The 22,733-nt window shown below is 43.5% G+C and overlaps 1 protein-coding gene across 3 annotated transcripts in view; it reads right to left on the bottom strand.

The window, feature by feature from the left end:
- The window catches only part of TENM1 (teneurin transmembrane protein 1), a 734,894-nt gene that overhangs the window by 18,498 nt on the left and 693,663 nt on the right, over window positions 1–22,733 (bottom strand). For all 3 annotated transcript variants that reach the window (XM_054695568.1, XM_054695569.1, XM_054695570.1), the window contains 4 exons: window positions 22,130–22,496; window positions 19,917–20,427; window positions 8,966–9,138; window positions 7,602–7,837 (listed from right to left, as the gene is read on the bottom strand). In XM_054695568.1, the coding sequence (XP_054551543.1) occupies window positions 7,602–7,837; window positions 8,966–9,138; window positions 19,917–20,427; window positions 22,130–22,496 (1,287 nt within the window). The remainder of the gene's footprint in view (window positions 1–7,601; window positions 7,838–8,965; window positions 9,139–19,916; window positions 20,428–22,129; window positions 22,497–22,733) is intronic.

The following is a 22,733-nucleotide window of genomic DNA, read 5'->3' as shown; positions in this document are numbered from 1 at the left end:
CACACATACATCTTTGATGAGCTATCTACTCAAGACATTTGCCCATTTTTCTATTGGGGTGCGGCACTTTGTTTTTTTAAAAACTTCTTTTGGTTTCAGTTTCTTCATCAGTCACATGCTAATGATATTTGCCCTTAATTTTGAGGTTCTGTAAAAACAAAACCAAACTTATCAAATGTGCCATGCCATGAATTCTACCCAGAAAATTAGTGATTAGCGACTCAAATTATTTGGGGGGAAGCACTTTTAGTTGCCAGGATAGATTTAATTCAGAGAATAAAATCACAGATTGGGAATCACAACTTTTGAAACCATCTGTAGCCACTGTGTGTGGTGTTGCAGGGCATAAATACAAATTAACTTGCTGCTCACCTAAAAGGTGATTGAGAAGCACATATTTTCTGTCTTTTGATATGCTGGGCTTGGAAACCTTTACGAAACCAGGTGTTCTTTCTTAAACTACCTTTCCTGTGGTTTTATATGCACATATCTCCAACTGTAATACTGTTCATTTACAATAGCTGTAAAATGTCCATGTACTCCCAGAGACAGTTGTAACTGTTACAATTTATGTTATAATGATAGTTAAAGAGCCAAAGTAACAAGTGATTTCCAGTTGAACTAAATTTGTGGTTTTATTTGTCTGATAGATTAAGTTTACTACTCAAGAACACATTTCTCAATAAAGTCATTACAGCAACACAAGCAGGAATCACTGTTAAAGCAAGCAGAGGCAAACTCTGCCTAATGTTCTTTCTCTGCCTGTCAAAACTGTCACCATGCTTCTGTGTTTCTGGATAATACACTCTGATCTTCAGATGTTGCTGAAACACTAGTTTCAAAGTGAGGTTTAGAAAGTAATGTAAAATTTGGCTAAGAGTTGAAAGGGGATGAAGGAGTTTAAAATGCCAGAGTCACTTTGAATGGCCGGTGGAAACTACATGTGACATCTGTAACCACTGCGTGTGGTGTTGGAGGAGGTTGGGAAGGAGAATGCTTTTTCAGGCTCTCCCACTCAATTTTTTAGGTGCTTATGTGCCTCCAGCCTCTGCGGCAGGAATCAGGCCAGGTTGAACACCTCTGACACCTGGGGTCATGATCAAGGTTGGGAAAGCGCCACGTTCACACAAGCACTTGTTTGCCTGAAAGACAATAACAACACTTGATCTAAGTGGAGGCCATCAATCCTTATTTCCACGTTTCCTCCAGTCTACACCAGGCCTTGCCTGGGAAAAGAGAGGGGAGAGAATGAAAATTTTGAGGTAACCGCCAGTTCAAAAAGGTCTCCTTGAACAGGTGGCACATTGAACAAGACCTTTGCGGTTGGCAACTGATGAGCTGTATATGGTGGTGAGAAAGCAGGACTTGGCATTTCTTTTTTTAACTGGGGTAGAAGTATCTACGTTTTCATTTGTCCTTTGGTTTCCCCTTAATAATTTTTGTTCAGCTTCGCTAAGGAGAAGTGAGGAGAAGGGATTATTTTTTGTTCAAACGTGGACCAGAGAGGAAAGATGCAAGAGTGTGGGCTGAGGAACCATGGATGGAGTTGCCAGCAAGAATCAAAGTGCCTGCAAAGGGAGGATAATAGAAGCAGAAATGTCAAGGGAGATTTCCCTTTGCTTCTCTTCAGTCTTTTCTTGCTCTTTTCTAAGACTGTGCTTGAATTGCTTAACAGAACGTCCTTTCAACCTTTCCAATTTGAGACTCATTCAAATCTTATCTTTAATAGGCTAAAGATAGGATGAAGATACATTAGGTTGATCTATAGGCAACTGCTGATATTTGACTGTTTTGGGCCTACGAAAATGGGCAATTTGCTATAGGTCAGCCGAACACACACACAACACACACACACACACACACTGCTGAAAAATTACAATCATGGCAGTTAATTTTCTTTTTTCTACAAGGTGGAGAAGGCTGAATTTTCCAGGGTGCTGTCTAGCATTTCCACTCACAATGCAACTGAGTTTCTTGTGAAGTTTTTGCTGAAGACGTTGGAAGGTGAATAAATGAAATGGGCCAAATAACCACATCACAGTTCAGGAGATACATTGCATTTAATTTCCATGAAGCTATGAGAACAGATAGAAAAGTCACAGTCTATTTTAAATTAGTACGTGCTATTCTCCTCTCACTGGTTTCAAGGTAATTACTACTTGATTTTTAGAAGTCAATCAATACCATTCTACAAATTTTATTTTTTTATTGATGTTGTTAGGCTGGCAATCAAAACCTACTTGGCCTTGATTTGATTTCACACAGTTGCTCACGAATGAATAGGGCAAGGATTCAGTGTGAGCACCAGCTTGTACTACTCTATCTGGAATTCCACTTTACCTTCTTTTTTCTTTTACTTATCAGTCACAAAATCTTGGTGCCACAGGGCTCTTAGGACATGGACTATTGAAGTGGAATGCCTGGATTCAAATCCTGATATTATCACTTAGTAGTTTTATCACTTAGCAGTTGCATGACCTCTCTGTGCCTCAGTTTCTTCATCTGTTAAATGAGAATGATAATAATAGAACCCACCTGATAAGGTCTTATGACCTATAATCGAATTAATAGATGGTGATACACATAGTAAGGCCATAGTGAGTTCCAGCTGCTGTAAGATTAACAGTAATAATACTACAGTAATGGAGTTTGTACAGCCCATAATCCTTCACTTTACAGATGGTTAAGTGGTACAAAATTGTGCACATATCAGCCCTTCCTCCAAATCTTTCTCTCCCCTGATTTCTTTGTTTCCCCAAAGATTCATTTTTATTTATTTATGAATACAAGAGCTGGAGTGTGGGCCAGGGGTGCAGGGGGTGAGAGGATTCCCCAGAGACAGAGTGGGGAACAGAACAGGCAGACTGACTGAAATACACTGCTGAGGGGAGCAGCAGGCAAGACAGGAGAGGTCTGCTGTGCCATGTGGGTCAGCTTCCTGGCCAGATAGCTTGAGACCACTGAGACTTTTAACTCCTGCGCCACCAGGGAGGCCCCTCTCACCTGATTTCTGCCACATCATTTAACAAGGACACTTTTTTTTTTTACTATATTAATTGTTCTTGTTCAAATACTTTCTGGTTGGTGAATTCATCTGTGTAACCATACCACACATATTTTAATTTTTTATACCAAAGCATTAATGCTTATATACATGTGAAACAGTGTGTGAAACAATACTTTCTTTTTACTTAGCTTAGTGGCATTGACCCAAGATTAACAAACACAGAAACTTCTATCCATTGAAGACCCCAAGACTCCTCTGACCCAAAAGGTCAACTCTGCCTGGTGTCCACGATGCCTGAATCTCCTGTGTCTAGGTGACTCCTTAGACCCACAGTTACTTGGGGCTGAGAGCAGATCTAGTCTTTAAATAGATTAATCCAGCTGCAAGCAGACTTTTGTTTTTTCAACCTTCACTAATGTTTTTTTTTGTTTATTTTTCAATGAAGCACTATTTTTCCTTACATTGTTGTTCATTTTGGTACAGTATTTGATTTCTCCCCTCCTGTGTGGTTCCCATTATTCCCCACCACCACGGCACCCGTGACCTGTCACCATAGTCTTGTGCTCTTCCCTGTTTTCACCCCTCCCTCCTCCTCCCCTGCTGCATGCCTCAGATCTACAGTCAGTGCCAGCAGATTCTTTATCTAAATGTTCACAAGCATAAATCCTTGCAGCAAACCTGGGGAGAAGGAAGTTAAAAGAGTGGGAAGCAAATGGGAACTCCAGCTCTGAGCAGCCTGAGTGCCCTGTGAGAGAATGGACAGGGGTGCAGGGACCTTTCTGGCCACCTCCCAGATTCCCCATCATTTATGTCTGGGACCCTGTCTTTTGACCAGGCTCATCTCCCCTTTCAGAGCTCTCATCACGTATGAACATTTACATGTTGCACTTCAAAAAACAATCTTCCTCCTTCTTAGTTATCTTCCAGTCGAGAGAAAAAGAAATCAATTGTGAGGGTTTCAGATTAGTCTTTGCTTCATTTTGCTTGTAAACACATCATAATCATCTTACTTGATTTTATGACTTTGGTTTGAAGTGCTCAGCTTCCTGGATTTTTTTTTTAATAGAGGAGGCTGTAGTTGTGGGGTATTGCTGTAGCCTCCCATCTCTGCCTATGAAACCTTGTAAAGAGCTCTGGGATCCAATACCGGGATAAGTTTCATAGAACGGTATTATTATCCATGGACACAGTAAGGTGCAATCTGGATGTAGTTCCCAGACCAGTTTGCTTTTGGTGAATGTCCAATTCTTTTACAACGGCCTCTATTGTTATCTGTACTCTAATTTCTCTTTTGTCCAGGGAAATATATTTATAGGGACAGATTGATGCAGCAGATGAGAAGATACATGGACTGGATGTAAAAGTACTTTGCAAGGAAGATGATTCAAACGCAACTCAGGTTGGGGGGAAATGGATTTTTTAAATAAATGAAATTTCAGGATGTTAATGTGATTTATTTCACTTAATGGAGCTGGTGCAGGATGGCCCAGAGGTAACAAATCCCTTGCCTGCTCAGGCTGAGCAGGAAATCATGATTCCCAGTAGTTTGCCTCCCTCACTTTGAAGGGGAACCCGATTTTGTATGAAAATAAATCACTAATCATTGGAGATAAAGCAACAAGAGTTGCTTTATATCCAAGAGAGGTCTATCCCTTTCTTAGTTTTTCTTTCCAGCTAGAAGGTCTGGGGTGGATATGATAGGTAGCTTTTTGTAACTTCTGTCTTACCAAATGGGCCTTTAAATGAACCTGTCACTTTACACCTGATCAATTAGTGTTTTATGACCTGCTACCCAAGCACATTTGCAAATTACCATCACCCCTTTGTGTGGCTTTTCAAAGAGGAGCCCTCTGTCCCACAGCATAGCAGGGATTTCTATATCGTATGACTGTCAGAACCTGGGGTTCTGTCTCAAGAGCGCTGGTACCCTCACTTGCTCTGGCTCTGGAGTGGCAGCTCCACCAGCAGAAGTAGATGATTCTTGTGGTACTTGAGAGAGATCTTAATTTTTACAAGTATGCTTACAAATGGTCACCACATTTTGGCCCAGGAAGTAAGTTTCATTCTAAGCTTGTCCCCGAAAAGCCCCTGGAGATGAAGGGGCACCATCCCTGAAATAATACAATCAGTAGGGAAAGAGACGTTGCTTTGTGGAAATTGGATTCACTCCTCCATTTTGGAAGCATATTCCCTTAAATCCAATAGAGCGAATCTGGGGAAACCAAGGCAGTAGTATAAACAAAAATGCCAATGGATGGTGAGAGCAGGTGATAATTTACCAGTTAAACCGTCTCGCTCCCCCTCTTGCCTCTTCTACACTTTCCCTGTCTGGAGACCAGCCAGTTGTCCCGTGCCACCCACACTGGACTTGCTAGTACATTAGAGTCGATTATTTGTCTCTTTTTGTCAGCATTGAAATGAGGAGTCAGGCCTTGCCAAGGTGGCTCCATCGAGTGGGGCAATGATTTATAGATTAATTATTTTAAGGAACAAGGCAGCACAGCATGATGTAGTGGAAAGAGTGCTGTGCTAGGCGACGACCTGCATTTTAGCACTGGCTCTGATCCTTGATAACTGTTTGACTTTGGACATATCACTTAACCTCTCTGGGTCTTACTGTTAGTTTTCTGTAAATTGGGAATAACAACAATTGATGTTTGTGGTGCTCAAATAATAAAATTCTGGCTAAGAAAGCATTTTGTTAACTCTAAGGCCCTGAACACACATAAAGGATGGTTACAGTTGTCATATTTCTAGGGACCTGCAGAGTTACACTAATTTAGCCAAAAAGGGGCTCCATTCTCCAAGCCAGAACCTCCAAAAGTACCCTACAAGTCACCTGGAGGAGAAGGCCCTGACTTTGCCACACTAATAAGCCATGCCACAAGCCTTCTCAACTTTAGGACAGGAGGGGAAATGAAAAAGTCAGTTATAAATAGTATTAAGGAAATATCACTTCACTCTATTTTTTAAAGTCCCTAAATGTTTTATGCCCATTAGCTTCTCAACATTAAGAACAACACGGGATAAGATGTATAAATGACAATAAGTTACAGTAGTCTCTTTCCATTATCCATGCATATGGTGGGGAGAAAACATGGCAGGTTATCTTAGAAAGTGTAAGATCTCAAGGTCACATAGTATGTGATTTGGTTCACAATGCTTTTCTGAAGCTATAACTTGGAGGAGGGACTAACAGGGCACTTATTTGATGTATTTTTTCTGTGGTGAATCCATGAGCTTAATAAGGCATCTGAAGATTAGTCTTCCTTTTCTCTGTTATATCTTTATTTCACAGGTGAAAAAAATAATGGCATTTCTCAAATCACTTGTGAAACTGGTTATCAAGGCCAGGTTATGTAACTTTGCCATCTGGAGTTTTACCCAGGAGATCCCATTTCTAGAACTCTGAAAGAAACCCCCACACAGAGAGGCTCGACTATTTGGACTGGTTTCACTTCTTCATCCAGAGGCATAGCTGGTAAATACTCTGTTAGAGACCAGTCAATACAATCAAACATGTTAACTGACTTGTGAGGGTAGACGTTAGTGGCTGTTACAAAGAAGATGCACTGACGTCTGTGTCCATGTGTCACCAGCAGAACTGACTGAGAAGTGACATGGTTGTCATGTGTTTTGTGCTTATTGAGCTGCAGGACAGTTCTGACCTCTTCTTGCTGGAGTTGGGTGCTGGGTTGCTGTTGCCCTTCCGCAGCTTGAAGGTTACCCATTATTACTGTGGGTGAATTTTTACTGCGAGTGAAGAAAATGCAAGCATCCCAGGTATCACAGGCACGACACAGGCGCTCAAAGTAGGCCTGGCCTCAATAGTGAGTGAGTGCTTCCCTCAGGCTGGCAGTTGCTCTGGGGCTACTATTGAATGTCGCTATATTTGGAAAGTTGGTCACATCATCCTAACACTGGTTAATGTTGAAGCAGGGACATGCAGACAGAGTGCTGAGGTATTTGTAGGCTTTGTGTGCTATAGAAAGACAATTTGGACTGCCAGGTCTCTGGTGAACTGTGATGAACTGCGCTTGGTCAGGACTTGAAACCCCCCAAATCTTTCATTTCCCTCAGGCAGCTGTCTCTGAGCACCTCTAGCTCATACTCAGGACTAGCCCTTTACACTCCTGGCCCTTAGCATGTATTCGTGGCAATGACATCATGCAATGATTTTGCCTTTGTCCAAAGGTGCCTTATGCCTCATGTCCTTCTGTGTGTCTGCCTGTGAATATAAAATATAAACTCCTGCAAAGCAGAGACGCAGGTCAACCGGTGGACCTGACAGTCATCTCCATGGCAAGCCGTGAGGGATTCTGGAAGGCCTCCTGACTAAACACATTTCTCCATCTAGACTTTCTTGGTGCCTGAAATTGCTACTATTAGAGCACTTTAGCTGGCTAATGACAAAGAAAGCTCCTATTAGAATGTTCATTTAAGGATACTGAACCATTATCAGCCATTAGCACCCTCTCTTGAATTAGTATATCATATAAGCTAGTCAGTCACCTAGAAAAGCTTTAGAGAAATGGAACGTCAGATTAGGGAGGTGCTGCAGTTTTCAAAAAGAAAACAAGAGGTCAAGCCTTACCCTCAGCCTCCTTTCAAAAGCTGAAATGTTGCCTTTGTTTTGCTCCTTCCGCTGCCGCCACTCAATGAGGTTTGCATTGTGTTCTCCAGGCAGTGAGATGTTGCATTTGCCCAGGGTGGGGTTGACCGCCCCTGCCAGGATGTGCGGCTCTGAGCTGAGGCTGATCTCCATGCCGCTGGCAAAGGTGACGCGCAGGGAGCCATCTGGACTCACCCGATAGGTACTTTGGGTATTTTCTGTAGACAGACGAGCAAAGGAATAAGAGGGGGAGAAAAGCACAAGGAAGCAAAGAGATGAGTTTAGCTTCAGGAGGTGAGTTTGGGAAGGCGTGAGGAGGTGGGCCTAACTGCTTCTGGGCTAGAGCACTAGGCTGACAGACAAACGCGCTCTGCCCATTTGGGCCTTGTTATTTTCACAGCTGGGGTAGCTTGCTTCTTGGATAAAAGACTCCTGTCAATTACTGCAGGCTGGGTTTTTTTTTTTTTAATTTTTAAAGAATTCCATCACAAACTCCCTTTCTGACTTCTTGCATTGCCCTCCACAGTTTGATATTCTGGGAGCTGCAATGAGAAAGTCTGAAATTCGACACAGCATCCTTACCACCTGGGGTACCAGCATACTTGCTGTACCCCACAAAAGTGTAACACTGACAAAGGTTGCCACTGCTCCTTTTGGAGCTGATCTGAACTTTGGACAGTTCTGCGTCTGGCCTCACAACCTAACAGCACAATGAGTATTTAATGACTGGGCAGAGAGAAAACAATTTCTCTGAGTCTGTTTCCCTTCTAGCCTCCAAGATATTCCTTCCAAACCCAGCCTACTTACTTACCTACTCTCTTTTTTCTCTTTGTATCTCCTTCTCTCTCGCTCTTACTCCCTGCCCCCTCTTCCTTTCCCATCCCCCTTCTTTTTTCTTCTGCTCTTTTTTCCATCCCTCTCTTTGAATAGAATGAGCTCTTAATGTTCTCCTTTCACTCCTGTTCTTGCTCAGTGTATATCCTAATTCATCCTTTGCATTCACCCATGTCAGTTAGAATGCTCATCTCAGGTGGGACCAGACCCCATGCCTGTAATAGAACCGAATCCAAGCCTACAGGGGCTTTACAAACAGCTGGGTGATGGGACATGACGTGATGGAAGAGCAGACATGGTAGGGAAGTCAAGTTCCCCAGAGAGGTGGCCCAAAGTCATCACATGAATTTGTGAAGGGTGTGATTTTTGTCTGGGTTTCTGCTTCCGTAGCTAGAAAAGAAAGAGAAGCCATCTTCTCAAAATGAATTCAACTATTAACCAGGTGTAGAAGTTTGACAGTAGAAGCTAAGATGGGTCTTGCTAGAGTCAGGGGCATTTGGAAATATTCTTACCTTGTTTTAAAATATATATGGTACTAGTTGCTGTCAAGTTGGTTGACATGAGGACATTTTCACGATTGGAAGTATCTAGCTCCACTTTTGTCAGCTTCTCCAGGTCACTGTGGAAGCTGCTGACCTCTCCAGTGGGAAATGTTGCATTGGTCAGATGTCCCTCGGGGTCATACCTGAGGAATGTAACACATCCCAACTTTGAAGCCTCTTGGCAGTGATAACAGGCTTTTGCAAAATAAAAATCATTTGGCAGCTAATGCAGTTTAACTTTGAGTGATAACAAGTATTATTAACCTTGTTCAATAAGAAGAAAAAGGTCAGAGAGATGATTAATCAAACAAAGGTATTTTTTGCAGCTTCTGAATTCTTGATGACTTCCTTGAGCTGTGCTGTTTTACAGAAAAAATATATCTGGTAATGAATCACCAGGGTGGAAAACTGATTTATGAATCATGTCCTGCTGTGTGCAATGTTGCAGGGAGGCCTCCCTTTGCAATTCGGTTCGAAACCATTAGATGCGCTGCATAATGAAACCCAGCAGAGGGTGCTGTTGGCAAAGGAAAAGGAGGCCCAAATGGCTCCTGAAGACTGAGCAGGCCAATAAACTGACTTTGTATTGTGATAGGAAAATTATATTTGCTGCTGTTTAAGTTGCCAAATTTGAAATGAATGAATCATTCTTCCAACAAAATGAACAAGCACAGAGGATAATGGAAACATGTTCATTAAAACATTCTGGAACCCCCTGATCTCAGTGTCACTTAATTTTTTAATCTTTTAGAGTATAGTACATAATGTGTTGTAATTTGCCTATATGAGTCAGAGACAAAAAAAAATAATTACCTGGGATAATAGGCAATAACCTATATCTAAAAATATAGTCTAGTGAGTTTACTTTTAAAAAAAATTCAGAATTATTGGCAATCTCACTGTCCTCCAAATGGAAACTGCTTCCCTGAAGGCTTTTGATGTGGAGCTGTTCTTTTATTGGCAATAGAACCATGAAAAATAAACACTTCATTAAAAGTAAAGACATGCACTTGGAAACCCATTACTGTTTTCTTTTCAAGTTGCAAATTACAAAATATTTAAGCACTTTTATTTGCTTTTAAAATGTTAAACAATTATATTCTTTTTACCCAAAGTGAGCAAGATACAGCCTGGACACAATGGCAGAGTCTGGCTCTACTGCCTCCTTCTGCAACAATTATGCAAAATGGCACAGTGATTCAGTGTTAATCCACTAGGTATTAACCAACTCAGCCTGGAGAGTTGCTCAAATTTTAAAACCCAGACCAGCCTTTGGTAGGCTTGGGAAAAGAGGCTGGACCTTATTTTGTAGGACAGAATCAAACTCGAGGCTATGCACAATGCCACCTCAAGTTCAGTTCCGTGTGTCCTTGAATGTGCACATGTGTGCACACACACTTGCTGGCAATTAAAACAGTTGTGCACGCAAATAAAAATAATCAAATAGGTCATTTGCCACCATAGATAGGCCAAACCCTGGTTATTCCCTTGGATGCATTCTTTGTTTGAAGGGATTTCAATCCAAATGGTTTCTGGCATGTTGCATACAATGCAGCTAAGGCCTCTTTATCAAGAAAAGGCTGAAAGGTGCTATCAGTGTGTGGGCTTAATGGCAAAGCCCTTGGCCCTGCACAGCCTGTTCTCCCATGGCCTGCTCTGGAGCTCTGTGGCATGGAAGGGCTGGAGTGCCCGGCACAGTCCCAAGCCTGGTCTTCTTTCTAGGAGACGGAAACAATGTCCAGCCTTGACTCTTCCAAGGTACCAACTGACTTTTTCTTCGAGGGAGGAGTTTCCAAGCAGCAGACAGAAGGAAGCTGCCATGTGCTTTCCTGATGAGGGAGACTATGTCCCCACCACCTGGATTACCCAGAGTGCTTTTCTGTTTCGCACCCATCTCCAGCGACTCTGCCTTACTGGTTTCTCTTCCCTGATTTCTAAGAGGTGTCCTCATGCCTCAGCAAGGTCACACTTCATCATCCCTCCATGAGATCTGACCCAAGAGGCTGTGCGGATGGGATCTCTGTGGGCTTTCTAGCTTGTGGGCCAGTTCCTGCTTTCCCAGCCACACACCACTTGTTTTATTTATTTATTTATTTATTTTAAAAAAGATTCATTTATTTATTATTTACACAAGCACTGGGTACAGTCAGAAGCGCGGGAGGGTGAGAGAATTCACCAGAGCCAGAGCGGGGAGCAGAGCAGGCAGAAGGACCGAAGTACACTGCTGAGGGGAGCAGCGGGCGGCAGGAGAGGTCTGCGCGCCATGTGGGACCCTCCTCCAGTGGCCGGGGAGCAGCCGGGGATCGAACCGGTGCTGTGGAGGCTGCGGGCAGCTTCGCAACCCAGCGCTCAACCGCTGCGCCACCACTTGTTTTAAAGCCAAATTCCATGAAAAGGGGAGGGCAGTCACTGTGTCTGCCCCCAGGCAACAGAAGAGAGGGTGCAAATTGATTCCTCCTTGAGCAGAGGTACAAGGGTCAAAAATCACTCTGAACCTTAGTAGTCTATTGGGGATAAATCTGGCTTCCTAAATCCTCTCTCCCCACCCCCAAACACCTTTAACACTCAGTCACCGGTGCTTTTTGTTTGAGATTATACATTTTAAAACTTACTCCAGAGTGCACAGTCACGTTCCTACATACTCCGTTCCCATCCCCACTCCCGAAATTGCAGGAGTATATTTGGAAAGGAAAGCTAAACAGTCCTGGATAAGACTGTAATTACCTGAATAGATCTAGCTGGGAGGTTGCAGCCTGCTCCTTCTCTGGTGAGGGAGGCAATGGTGTGGGTATCAGGTAGAATTTTCCACACTCTTGCCCAGTTGCTGGTTAGCTACAAAATGACATTGCTTGATTTTCTGTGCCCAGGTAGGCATCCTTATTTAATAGCATCCATTTTGACTTCAACTTTATCAGAAAGAAAACACTGACCTCCCAACATACGCCTGCACCCCAGTGCTGCTAGTTACCATTGAAGTCATCATATTTGGTGGTATCTTCAGTGTGGTGGCATTAGTAAAACAGCCTAGAAGCTACCAAGAGCACTAGAAGGCTCTTCCAACTTGTCAGTGGAGGGTATGGGTTCTTTTTTTGGGGGGAGGTGGTAATTGAAATGGGGATGGAAGATGTGCTAAGTCCGGAGGGCCACGGTGACAGAACTGACACTGGGGCCTCGGTCGGGGACCTTTTCAGTTTAGTGGAGCAGAAGTCTTGTGTGATCATTTACACAGCTCTTGGTCAAAACACACAGGCCCACGTCTGTTCCATGGAGTCATTTCCAAAGGAAGAGCAGCTGGTAGGTGAACTCATCAGCGGGTCATTCCCACAACGTTGGAAAGATTGCTCAAAAGTGGATATGAAATAAAGGGAGCCTTTGATTTCCTATAGCTTGCTTGAGTTCTTTTTGTCCTCCCTCCATCACAGGGGAATGCATGTTTCCAGAATGAGTGTCAAAGAAACAAGTTTAATCAAAATCTCTTATGCTGTGTGTTTCCCTTTGGGGGCTGCATCCTTTGGTTCAGAGAGTATAAGCCAATATTCTGCAACTGATCTGATCCCCTCAGGCCATGACATGGTAGCGACCCCCGTTCCTTCCCCACATGGGGCGTAGCATTTGCTTCACCAGGCCTGCACTTTCTGGCTGGGGACCCATACCTCCCGGTAACGACTCTTGCCTTCATAGTTATCAGAAGTGGTTTTGGGAAGAGGAGATTCACTACCACGCTGCTGGGCACGAGGGCACACATGCATCCCTGGGCAGCAAGGGGAACATTTGTGAAGGAAATAGGAATTCATTCTTTTTTTTTTTAAAGATTAATTTCTGCATACAAGAACTGGGGTACAGGGCCCAGATGTATCGGGTGTGTGTGTGTGTGTGTGTGTGTGTGTGTGTGTGAGGATTGACCCAAGACAGAGCAGGGAACAGATCAGGCAGAATGACTGAAATACACTGCTGAGGGGAGTAGTGGGCAAGGCAGGAGAGGTCTGCTGCGCCATGTGGGCAGCTACCTGGCTGGGGATCGAACTCATGCTGCAGTGGCTGTGGATAGCTTCATAGGTTGCATCTTAACACCTTGCACCACCAGGGAGGCCCTGAATTCATTTTTGTCCTTGAGGACCATATGATTTAGCTGTGGATATGATATCTATACATTAATAAAAATATACTTGTCCTGATATTGCCTCATAAGGGATAGCCTGACCTTTCCCTTGAGGACAATGTAAGGCAGAGCTAAACCATGGAGGAAAAACTAGAAGCTCCTCCACACTTGCTTTGAAGAACACATTAAAGATTATAGAAGGAAAATTCATAACTCATTAAAAAAAAAAACAGATCCTCTTTACCCTCTCATGCTAGAAACGTGACCAACTTAATAAACATTCTTTTGGAAAAACTAGATTCTTCATTCCTCACCAGTGACTTCATTTGCTTTCCCGTGATTCAACTGCAAGTCCATAGTGCCCTTCTAGCTTCATTTGTGCTTCACTCATATCATGCTTGTGCTAGGTACTGGGGATACAACGCTGAAGGAAATTCAAAGTCTAGGTGGGAGATAAGATACGCATACAAATCACTCACTGCCAGAATATTGCCCTGTGCTTCCATAAACAAGGAGCTGTGGAGGTTCAGAAGTGGCAGAAGTCATTTCTGGAATGACTGGATGGAACAGAAGAGGAGAAGGAAGATAAGGAGGTGGTATTTGAATCCTGGGAGGTAGGTAGGATCAGTCCCTTGGTAGCTAGAGACTAGGGAGAGGGAAGGCATTTCAAAGAGAGGCAATGGCATGAACAAAAACACAGAGGTAGATGAGAGAACCAGATTTATTGGCAGTTCCTCGAGAAGGGTAGTGAGAGCTGAAGCTGGAGAGACATGCGGGGGCCAGAGCCTGGGGGAACAGGGATACCAGATTCTGGAAGAAAGCATGTAGTCGGCAGACAATGGAGAGGCACAGAAAACTTTATCAGGGGGACAATAGTATGTTTCAAGCAGAGCTTTGGTGGCAGCGAATCTTGGAAGCAGAAATATGGAGCAGGGAGACCTGTTGGGAGATGACCACCTCGGTGTGTAAGAGAAGATGGTGGTTTCTGTCCTTGAGTAAATGCATTGTGATTGCCTTTCCTAGGGAGTTATCTCGCTGACTAGGTTGTAAACACTCAAATCTTTAGAAGGAGAGCACAGTGTCTCACTCAGTTTTTTATTTTCATGTCTGGGACAGGGTAGATTTTCACGCCACATACTTTTTGAACGAGTGAAACAGGATACCAGTGGAAATGGAAGGAGTAGGGTGGATGTGAGAGTTGGTGTGGCCAGAGCGCAGACAGGGCCATGGAGGGTGAAGTTGGGAGGCCAACCTGGCTCACACAGATGTCCTGTGCAGTGCAGCCAATCTTCCCTGCTGGCCTCTCATCCTTCTGTCTGCTCCCTGTCTCGTTCTCCCAGCACGAACCGAGACAATTTAGCCTGCCCATTCCTGATCCTTATCAAGGGCATAAAGCACCAGGTGCAGAAAGCAAAGGTGTTCAATCTGTGACTATGGAGACCTGAAGCAACACTAGACAATTCTATGTTCTTTTGACTTAATGGAAATCCTTCACCTGCCTGGGGGCAGAGGACTGGATCAAATGGTGCCTTAATCCCTCCCTACTCTGAAATTCTAGAAAGCAACGGAATCATTTAGATGCATTTGGACTTTTTATTTACATAATCATTTCTGCATGGGAATCACGTCCTATGCCCCAGCAAACATCTCACCTAGAGACATGACTTGTTTACCTTGCCCCCTCCTCCCACCTCTAATCTCCACAGGGAGGAGAGAGAATCCTTCATTAGTCACTTTCCATAAAACTGAGCATTAGTAAAACAGACTAGAAGCTACCCAGAGCATTAGAAGGTTTTTCCAACTTGTCAGTGGAGGGTGTGGGTTTCTTTTTTTTTTGGGGGGGAGGCGGGGATAAGAGGCAGTGGTAATTGAGATGGGGGTGAGAGATGATGCTAAGTCCAGAAACAAAGAGAATGCAGAAGACCAAAGATCAAGAGATGGTGGAAACGCACAGTCTCCATGGAGTGGAGGGCTTCCCACCCGGGGCAAAGGCCTGAGGAACTGTCAGCTCAGTCCAGAGGGGCATGGTGACAGAGCTGACACTGGGGCCTCGTTTGGGGACCTTTTCAGTTTAGTGGAGCAGAAGTCTTGGCCAGGGAATGCCTGGGGAATGAGCAAGGGCATCTTGGCTACTCTGCAGCCTTGTGAGCAAAGAAGGGTGGCCTGCTGTGAGAGTCGCTGGGGTCCTCCCAGGTCCTCTGCGAGGGCAGGGGACTGCAATTAGCAAGCGGCCAGGCTCTCGGGCCAGAACCCCTGCCTGGTCCAGTCAGTATTCCTGCCTTGACAGTCACCTCAGTTAGCCCCTCCTCGGTGCTATCTCCTCTCACACTCAGGACACTTCAGAGCAGTCGAGCATCAAGTAGTACTTGGGGTGTGTAATTTTGTTCTTGGGTCAAGTCAAATGGAATCATGAGAATCAATGAATTATTTAAACTACCTCACTCTACACAACACAAGCCCGCATACCACCACGGCACAGAGGCATTTTCAAATCCTATTCAGAGGATCCTGCGCAGAGTCCTCTGGGTAGTTTCTCCTCTCCCTCACTACAGACAATTGTGAATTAGATGGATTACTGGCTTAGTTACCTCTACACAGCAGTTCTCCATCCTGCCAAATTTTGCTTCTGCTTTGGTTTCTCTTTCTCTGTCTCTCATCTCAGAACAGAATTTCTATTTCCACCTTGGGAAACAATTTGTCCCCTTTGGTCACAGAAGGAAGACTGCCTCTTACAGCAGTGCTCAAGTTCTTTTAGGAGGGCCTGGTAGCAGGGGTGGGGTGACCCCTCTATTGACCTCAGCATGGCTCCAAGTCTTACTACAAATGGTATGTCTAATTCTGTGTTCCACATTTCAGAAGAACAAGGAAAAACTCAAAGGAGAGTTTACAACTTGCTAATGCATTGGAGAAGAAAAGCGAAAGAAGTCAGATTTTGCACAGAGAAGACCACAGAAGAATTAGTTCCATTATGAAGGTTAAGAGATTGTTCTTTCTAGATGTACGGGCAATAAGGGTCAAGGGTAGTGTTTCCTTGGAGGCTGCTGTTCAGCAACATAATGGATTGCTTCAGAAGGAAAAGGAAATTTCTCTCAACAGATGCTATTTGATCCAGAGGGTTTCAGCATAGTTCTGGCTGGAATTAAGAAGGTGGAAGGGGGCCTCCCTGGTGTCACAAGGGGTTAAGCGCAGCACTGTGAAGCTATCCACAGCCTCTGCAGCACAAGTTCAATCACTGGCCAGGGGCCTACCCACATGGCGCAGCAGACCTCTCCTGTCTCGCTCGCTGCTCCCCTCAGCAGTGTATTTCAGTCAGTCTGCCTGTTCTGCTCCCTACTCTGTCTCTGGTGAATCCTCTCACCCCCGGTACCTCTGCCTGTACCCCAGCTCTTGTATGCATAAATAAATCTTAAAAAAAAGAAGGTGGAAGAAGGAAAAAAAATAGATATTCAGCCTCTCTGTCTCAAGATGCCATCATACTCCTCTTTGCCTAATACTTCAGTTGAGATCTTCTAACTTTCCAGACATTCCATGGCCATTCCTGTGATCTCAAATCCTCTTCCTTCTTCTGGAAGACAATGGGGGTAGTAAGAGAAAGTGCACTGAACTAGAAGCTCAAAGACTCAACTCTTGACCCAGTCAATGAGCCACGTGAATGGGTAAGTTACTTCTCTATTTTGGACCTCAGTATCCTTATTGGTAAAGTGCTCTAGGTTCCGGCATCAGATCTCTTCCTTATCTACACTCACTTCCATGTGGATCTCATGGCTTTAAATAAAGTCTAAAGATGGGTGGATGCCAAATTTGTATCTCTAAATTTCAAATCTCTAGGCTTCCCTCTCAATTCCAGACTCATCCATCCTATTGCCTACTCGATATTTTCAGTGGAATGTCTAACTAAACTGAGCACATCCCAAACAGAACTTCCAATCCCCACCCAGTATAACTAGTCCTTGCATAGTCTTCATCTTGGCAAAAGGAAAGTCCAATACCCAGTTGCTCAGGCCACAAACTTTGGAGTTATCTTTGCTCCCCTTTTCTCCTGTACTCCAAATCCAGTCTGTAAGTACTGAGAGCCTTACTTGGAAAATATATGTAGAACTTTACCACTTCTTACTTCCCCCACTCCCTGGCCTTAAGTAAACATTTTTGCCTGGATTATATCAAATGCTTTCCCTCAATGTCACAATTAGGTTTCCTGTTTCTACCATATAGTCTGTGTTCAACAGGTCGTGATTCTTTAAAAATGGAGGTCAGATCATATAACTCCTACACTCAAAACTCTGCAGTGGTTCCACTTCTACTCAGAGTAAAAGTTGAGGTCTTTACAGGGGGGCATAAGCCCCTACATGAAGTAGCCCTGGTTACAACATTGATTTTTCTCCCCATTACTCTTACTCCATTGTGACTCCAGTCACAGTGGCTACCTTACTATTCCTTGAACATGCCAAGTGTGCTCCTCCTGCAGGGCCTTTGCACTTGCTATCTGAGCGGCCTTGAGTGTTATCTTCCCACCTCCCTTCAGATAACCATATGGCTCACTGCCTCACCTCCTATAGGTTTTACTCAACTGTCACCTCCTTAGTGAGGCCCTCCCTGACGGCTAAATCAGGAATTAAAAAAACAATCCTCTTGCCCTGTTCTCTGATTACCCTCACCCTGATTCTTTTCTCAATAGAATGTAACACTGTCTGAAGTTCTGTATATTTTACATGTCTCTCTCCAGCATGATGCAAGCTCTATGTGAGTGGGGATTTTTCTGTGTTTTGCTCACGACTATCTCTCCAGCATCAGAACACTGCCTGGCACATAATAGGTGTGCAGTAAATATTTGGTGAATAAATAAATGAAAGGTTGAGCTGGTTACTTTTTTTTTTTTTTCTAATAGTATTGGGGTACAACTGACACATAAAGTTGCATGTATTTAAAGTGTGTAGTGTGGTGATTTCATAAATGAATAAGTGGTTGAACTGGTTATTTAAAAAATTAGCTAATAGTTCAGCCACTTCTTGATGCTGGGCCAAGTTCATTCACTAGCTTTCAAAATAGTTGCCTAATTTCAGCTGCAGTGCAATATCACGTGAAATTTAAAAAAAAAGAAATCTCATTAGAAACTTCATCTTAAGGGTAGTGTATTAAAATATGCAGGCTCTTGAATTGACTGTTGGAGTCCTAGACTTTCGTGTGAATCAGGACAAGTTAACCATTCTATGCCTCAGTTTCCTTATCTATAAAACAGGCATACTTGGTCACCTTTGCTATGTTGTCACTTGGGAGATCCAGAAAAAAAAATAACGTATGTAAATCACCTAGCTCGGAGTCGGCACATAGTAAAGCTTTGGTGAACTGTGACTTTTATTACTCTTATTAAGTTGTAAGACAAATTTTGCAAAAAACAGAGGAAGACTTGCAAGAGAAACAACTGAAAACATTTTTCTTAGTGAAACTAAAATAGCTGTCCAGCTCTTTTGTATAAGTGGCATTTCTTTGGGAAAGGATCCAAAATTTGAAGGCCAATTGTTTTGTCTCTTTCCTCAGGAGGCTTTTATGGGACTGGGTATATTCTCTTCCTATTCTCTACCTCCTCATAGAGAAGCCCCTCTTGGAACCCCTCATACTGCACTTCTCAATCCTTAACAAAACCATTTCAGAAGCTGCATTTGATTCCATGGATTATGTTCCCTTAGTAAACTGGTGAAAAATTCAGCAATTGCCTTTTTTAAAAAAAAGATTTGTTTTTTGTGTAGAGGAACTGGGGTGTGGGCCAGAGGTTCTGGGGGATGTGTGTGTGAGACGATTCACCAGAGACAGAGTGGGGAATAGAACAGGCAGATCTACAGGGTGAGCAGACTGCTGGTGGGAGCTGTGGGCGAGACAGGAGAGGTCTGCTGTGGGTAGCTCCCTGGCTGGCCAGGGATCGAACTTAGGCTATAGTGGTGATAGCGCTGAGACTTAACCTGTAGGCCACCAGGGAGGCCGTCAGCAATTCCCTTTGTGAGGAAGATGTTGGCCATGTGCTGGCAGACTAGCTTTCTAAATGGGTGGAATTGCAAATGAGATTGTGTGTGCTTCCTAAGGCCAGCAAGATGAGCTCTCATTCTGTGGCACGCCGTCCAGTGGCTTGCTGTCAGACACACCTTGTGTTAATTACCAGTTAAACAAAGTGATCACAGAACCAGTCTGAGGAGGCCCAAAGGTGCTGGACTCTTTGGCGCAGGGACACTGAGGAGGCCCAAACCTGCTTAGGGGCACTGGCTCCACAATTCACAAAGCAGCAATGGACAGTGGCCTCTCCAGGGTTTGCTGCCCATCCTTCCCACTTGCTTTCCAGGTCTACTTCTTATATTCTAACTTCTCTCTCACCTCCCACAGCCACTTACACAGAGTTGGGCTGGGCTGGGTACACATTCATTTATTCATTCATTAAACCCTACAGGGATCAATAAATACTTGTGAAACCACACTGCTTCTTTGCTGCCTTAGAACTATTGTCTGGTTTTGCTGTTTAAACGAGAATTTACCTTGTTTCCCAGCTATGTTGTAAATTTCTTGAGTACACGGACTTCTACCTCATGCTTGTCTCCTGCAGTGCCACACTTGAGTCTCCATTCATCCTACGTTTTTATTATTGTGGTCTACAAAACTACCCTGGAGAAGCTGTTCTGAACCTCAGGAGCTGGGCAAAATTTTCTCCTTGATTTTTTTTTTTAAGGTGGTTGTTAGGAGAAAATAGCATGCAGTAGTCAGCAAATACTGAGCCATTTTCCCACTATAATACACTTTTAAATAACCTGTCAAAGTCCGTGTTGAAAATTAGAAACTTACTCATAGACGGTGGTCCATCCGTTTTCATTACTCTTGGTAGCGAGCAGCCCCGTGTTTCCAGGATAAGTCATCAAGGCCAGATTATAGCCTTGAGCGGACACTCTTTTCAGGACGCCATTGCTGCTTATGGTCAGCCAGTACACCTGCCCACCAGGCACCACGAGCCAGAGGGGCATACCGCCCGCGTCACGGCGGATGTGCACGGAGTTGCCGTTGCTGCTGGTAATTGCGCCCAAGTCTCCCTCGGCATTGTAGGTGAAATTATACACGTAGTCCCTTGTTATCAAGTTCAAGGTGTGCAAGTGGGTTCCATTGACTGTGAACTGGTAGAGTTCCTGATCAGCAGGTGAAGCAATCTCATAAAGATTCATGTCATTCAGGTGGGCTTGGTTCCTGCTAATGGTACGAATGCGAACATTGCCCAGGTCGGCCACATAGAGGGTACCATCAGGTGACACTGCTAAGGAGGAAGGGGCTTTCATCTTTGCATCTTTGGCGTAGCCACCATCCCCTGTGGAAGGAAGACTGTGATTTTAATAATTGTCATCACAAACATTTATATGAACGTATCTTGCCCAGAAAACACTATGCATCAAGAATCATTTCAGGTGTTCATCATTCCATGATTTCACTCATGTGTGGCATATAGAGAAACCAAACAAATGAATGAACTAAATAAACTATTGGACCAAATTAGGCATTACCAGAGGGAAGGGGAAGGGGTGGGTAAATCAAGTAAAATAGGTTAATTATGCAGTGAAGGATACAATTGGACTTTTAATGGTGAACTTGATGCAGTATATACAGATGTTGAATTTTAATGATGCACACCTGAAACTTGTATAATGTTATAATACAATGTTACTTCAATAAAATTCATTGTAAAAAGAATCATTTTAAAAGGACGCACTGCATGCACCTCTTGACAGTTCTGAAACCCATTATTCAAAATTCTTGAGTCAGTACTACTGCAAATGAACACTAAGAGGCAATTATCTCAGTTAACACCAACTTTGTGATATCCTCAAGCCTGCTGTTCAATATCTGTTGTATGGCGAAATACAAAAACAACAAATAATGACAGTCACACAAAATTGGGTTGGAAATCCAAGAGACTTATGCCTGCTGATGCTGGTAGGATCTATCTCAGGACTTTCCAATCCTACTGTGCCTGGAGGAGTTTTCTTCTGTTAATTCCCCTTGTCATGTTGTCAACGTACACTAAGTCTGTAAGTGTAACAATGATTCAGAACATCAAATTTGATAACTGGAATAAACATTAGATTTGCCTTGAATGAAAGATATAAATTAGCAAAATAACTATAAAACTAATTGTCCAGGAAAACATTGGAACTATTGATCTAAAGTCATATCTATCAAGTTGCTCGCTCTTGATTCCTCTGGCCCAAGGAAAGGCAAAGGTTAAGAGAAACATTTGGGACTGGATGAGCAGTTTAATAGGGCTGCACATAGCATGGAGGGATTTCCACATCTCAGCAATAAATGTATCTATTGACATTTAGAGGAGTGTTTGCTATCTGGAATATCCACTCTGTCTTTTGGGGAAAAAGCTTTCTCTTTCTTTCTTTTTCCTATTTCAATTGGCAGCAAAGGGCACTATTGATTATGGTGAAAGTTTTGGACTTGAAAAAAAATGTAAGTAGCAGTCTGATGTTCCAAGAAACCTCCATTGTGGGACATAATGTTGCCCATGTATTCCCAAAGTAGTCTGTGCCTCGTCCCTCGTGCCTCTAGATTTTAGATTCCATATGCTGAAAATCTGAAAACCAGTCAATTAAGGGAAGGATTTTTCCCCTTAGTTAAGTCGGTAAATATGGGTTTTCCCTAATTCCTCTTTTTCCAAAGTACAAACAATATCTTGATCATAAATTTGCATTATGATCTTAACTTCTTAGAGTATCAACATTTTGATTATACTAGTCTAACCTCAAAAGAGCAACATATTATAAGGGAGATAGAGATCTCGCCATTTAACAAATGAAGTGAGTCATGAAACGGTTTTGGGGGCTACTGAGTCAGTTGCAGAACAGTGACCCAATACTAGGCTCTCTTGCCCAAAACACGTTGCTTTCTCCACTAGCTCGTACCGAAGTTGACAAGTAACGCCTTTGCTTTCTTTCTGACTTTTCTGATACACGTTTTTCTTTTGAAAACAGAGAGGGGGATCTGGTGAATTGCTAAAAAGGTCATACCTGAAAAACAGTCACAGTTGGGATCAATTTTACAGTCACAGTCAGTGGGGGCACCAGCCATGATGGAAATCTCCCCATTGGTGGTAACTTGCTGAATGCGGTTTACTTTCCTCTCATCTGTTTCAGCTATGAAGAGCAGCCCGCTGTGGGAGATGCTGATGGCCCTTGCCGACTCCAGAGTGGAGTGAATTGCCACCTTGCTGACCAGGAAATGATCGATTCCTGGCACCTGGCAGTGAATGGGGCGCCCCGCAATGATCCGCACACGCCTGTTCTCAGAAATTTGCAGCACAATATTGTTATCCAAGACATACAATGAATTGTCCATGGGATTGACTGCAAGGTCTGTTGGCCACTCTAATCGCACCTGCAAAAAGAATAGAACACACACCATTAGGTTACAATATCTTTCCAGGAGCAGTACTACCTTGAAAGAATAATTGGCTTATTGCCTCCCCCCCACCCCCATGAATTTCAGCAACGTTGTTTTCTGGCAAACTTGGGAGGGATAGCTGATTAAATGTTCTGGTAAACATATTTATCATTTATGCCATGTCCAACACAGTGTAATTTTTTTCCCCCAATAATTCCAGAAAGATCTTCC

Source organism: Talpa occidentalis, unplaced genomic scaffold (genome assembly GCF_014898055.3).
Source record: "Talpa occidentalis isolate TD23 unplaced genomic scaffold, MPIMG_talOcc4v2.1 talOcc4.15, whole genome shotgun sequence".
NCBI lineage: Eukaryota > Metazoa > Chordata > Mammalia > Eulipotyphla > Talpidae > Talpa > Talpa occidentalis.
Note: the sequence above shows the minus strand (reverse complement) of the source record. Positions and strands in the feature narration are given on the sequence as shown.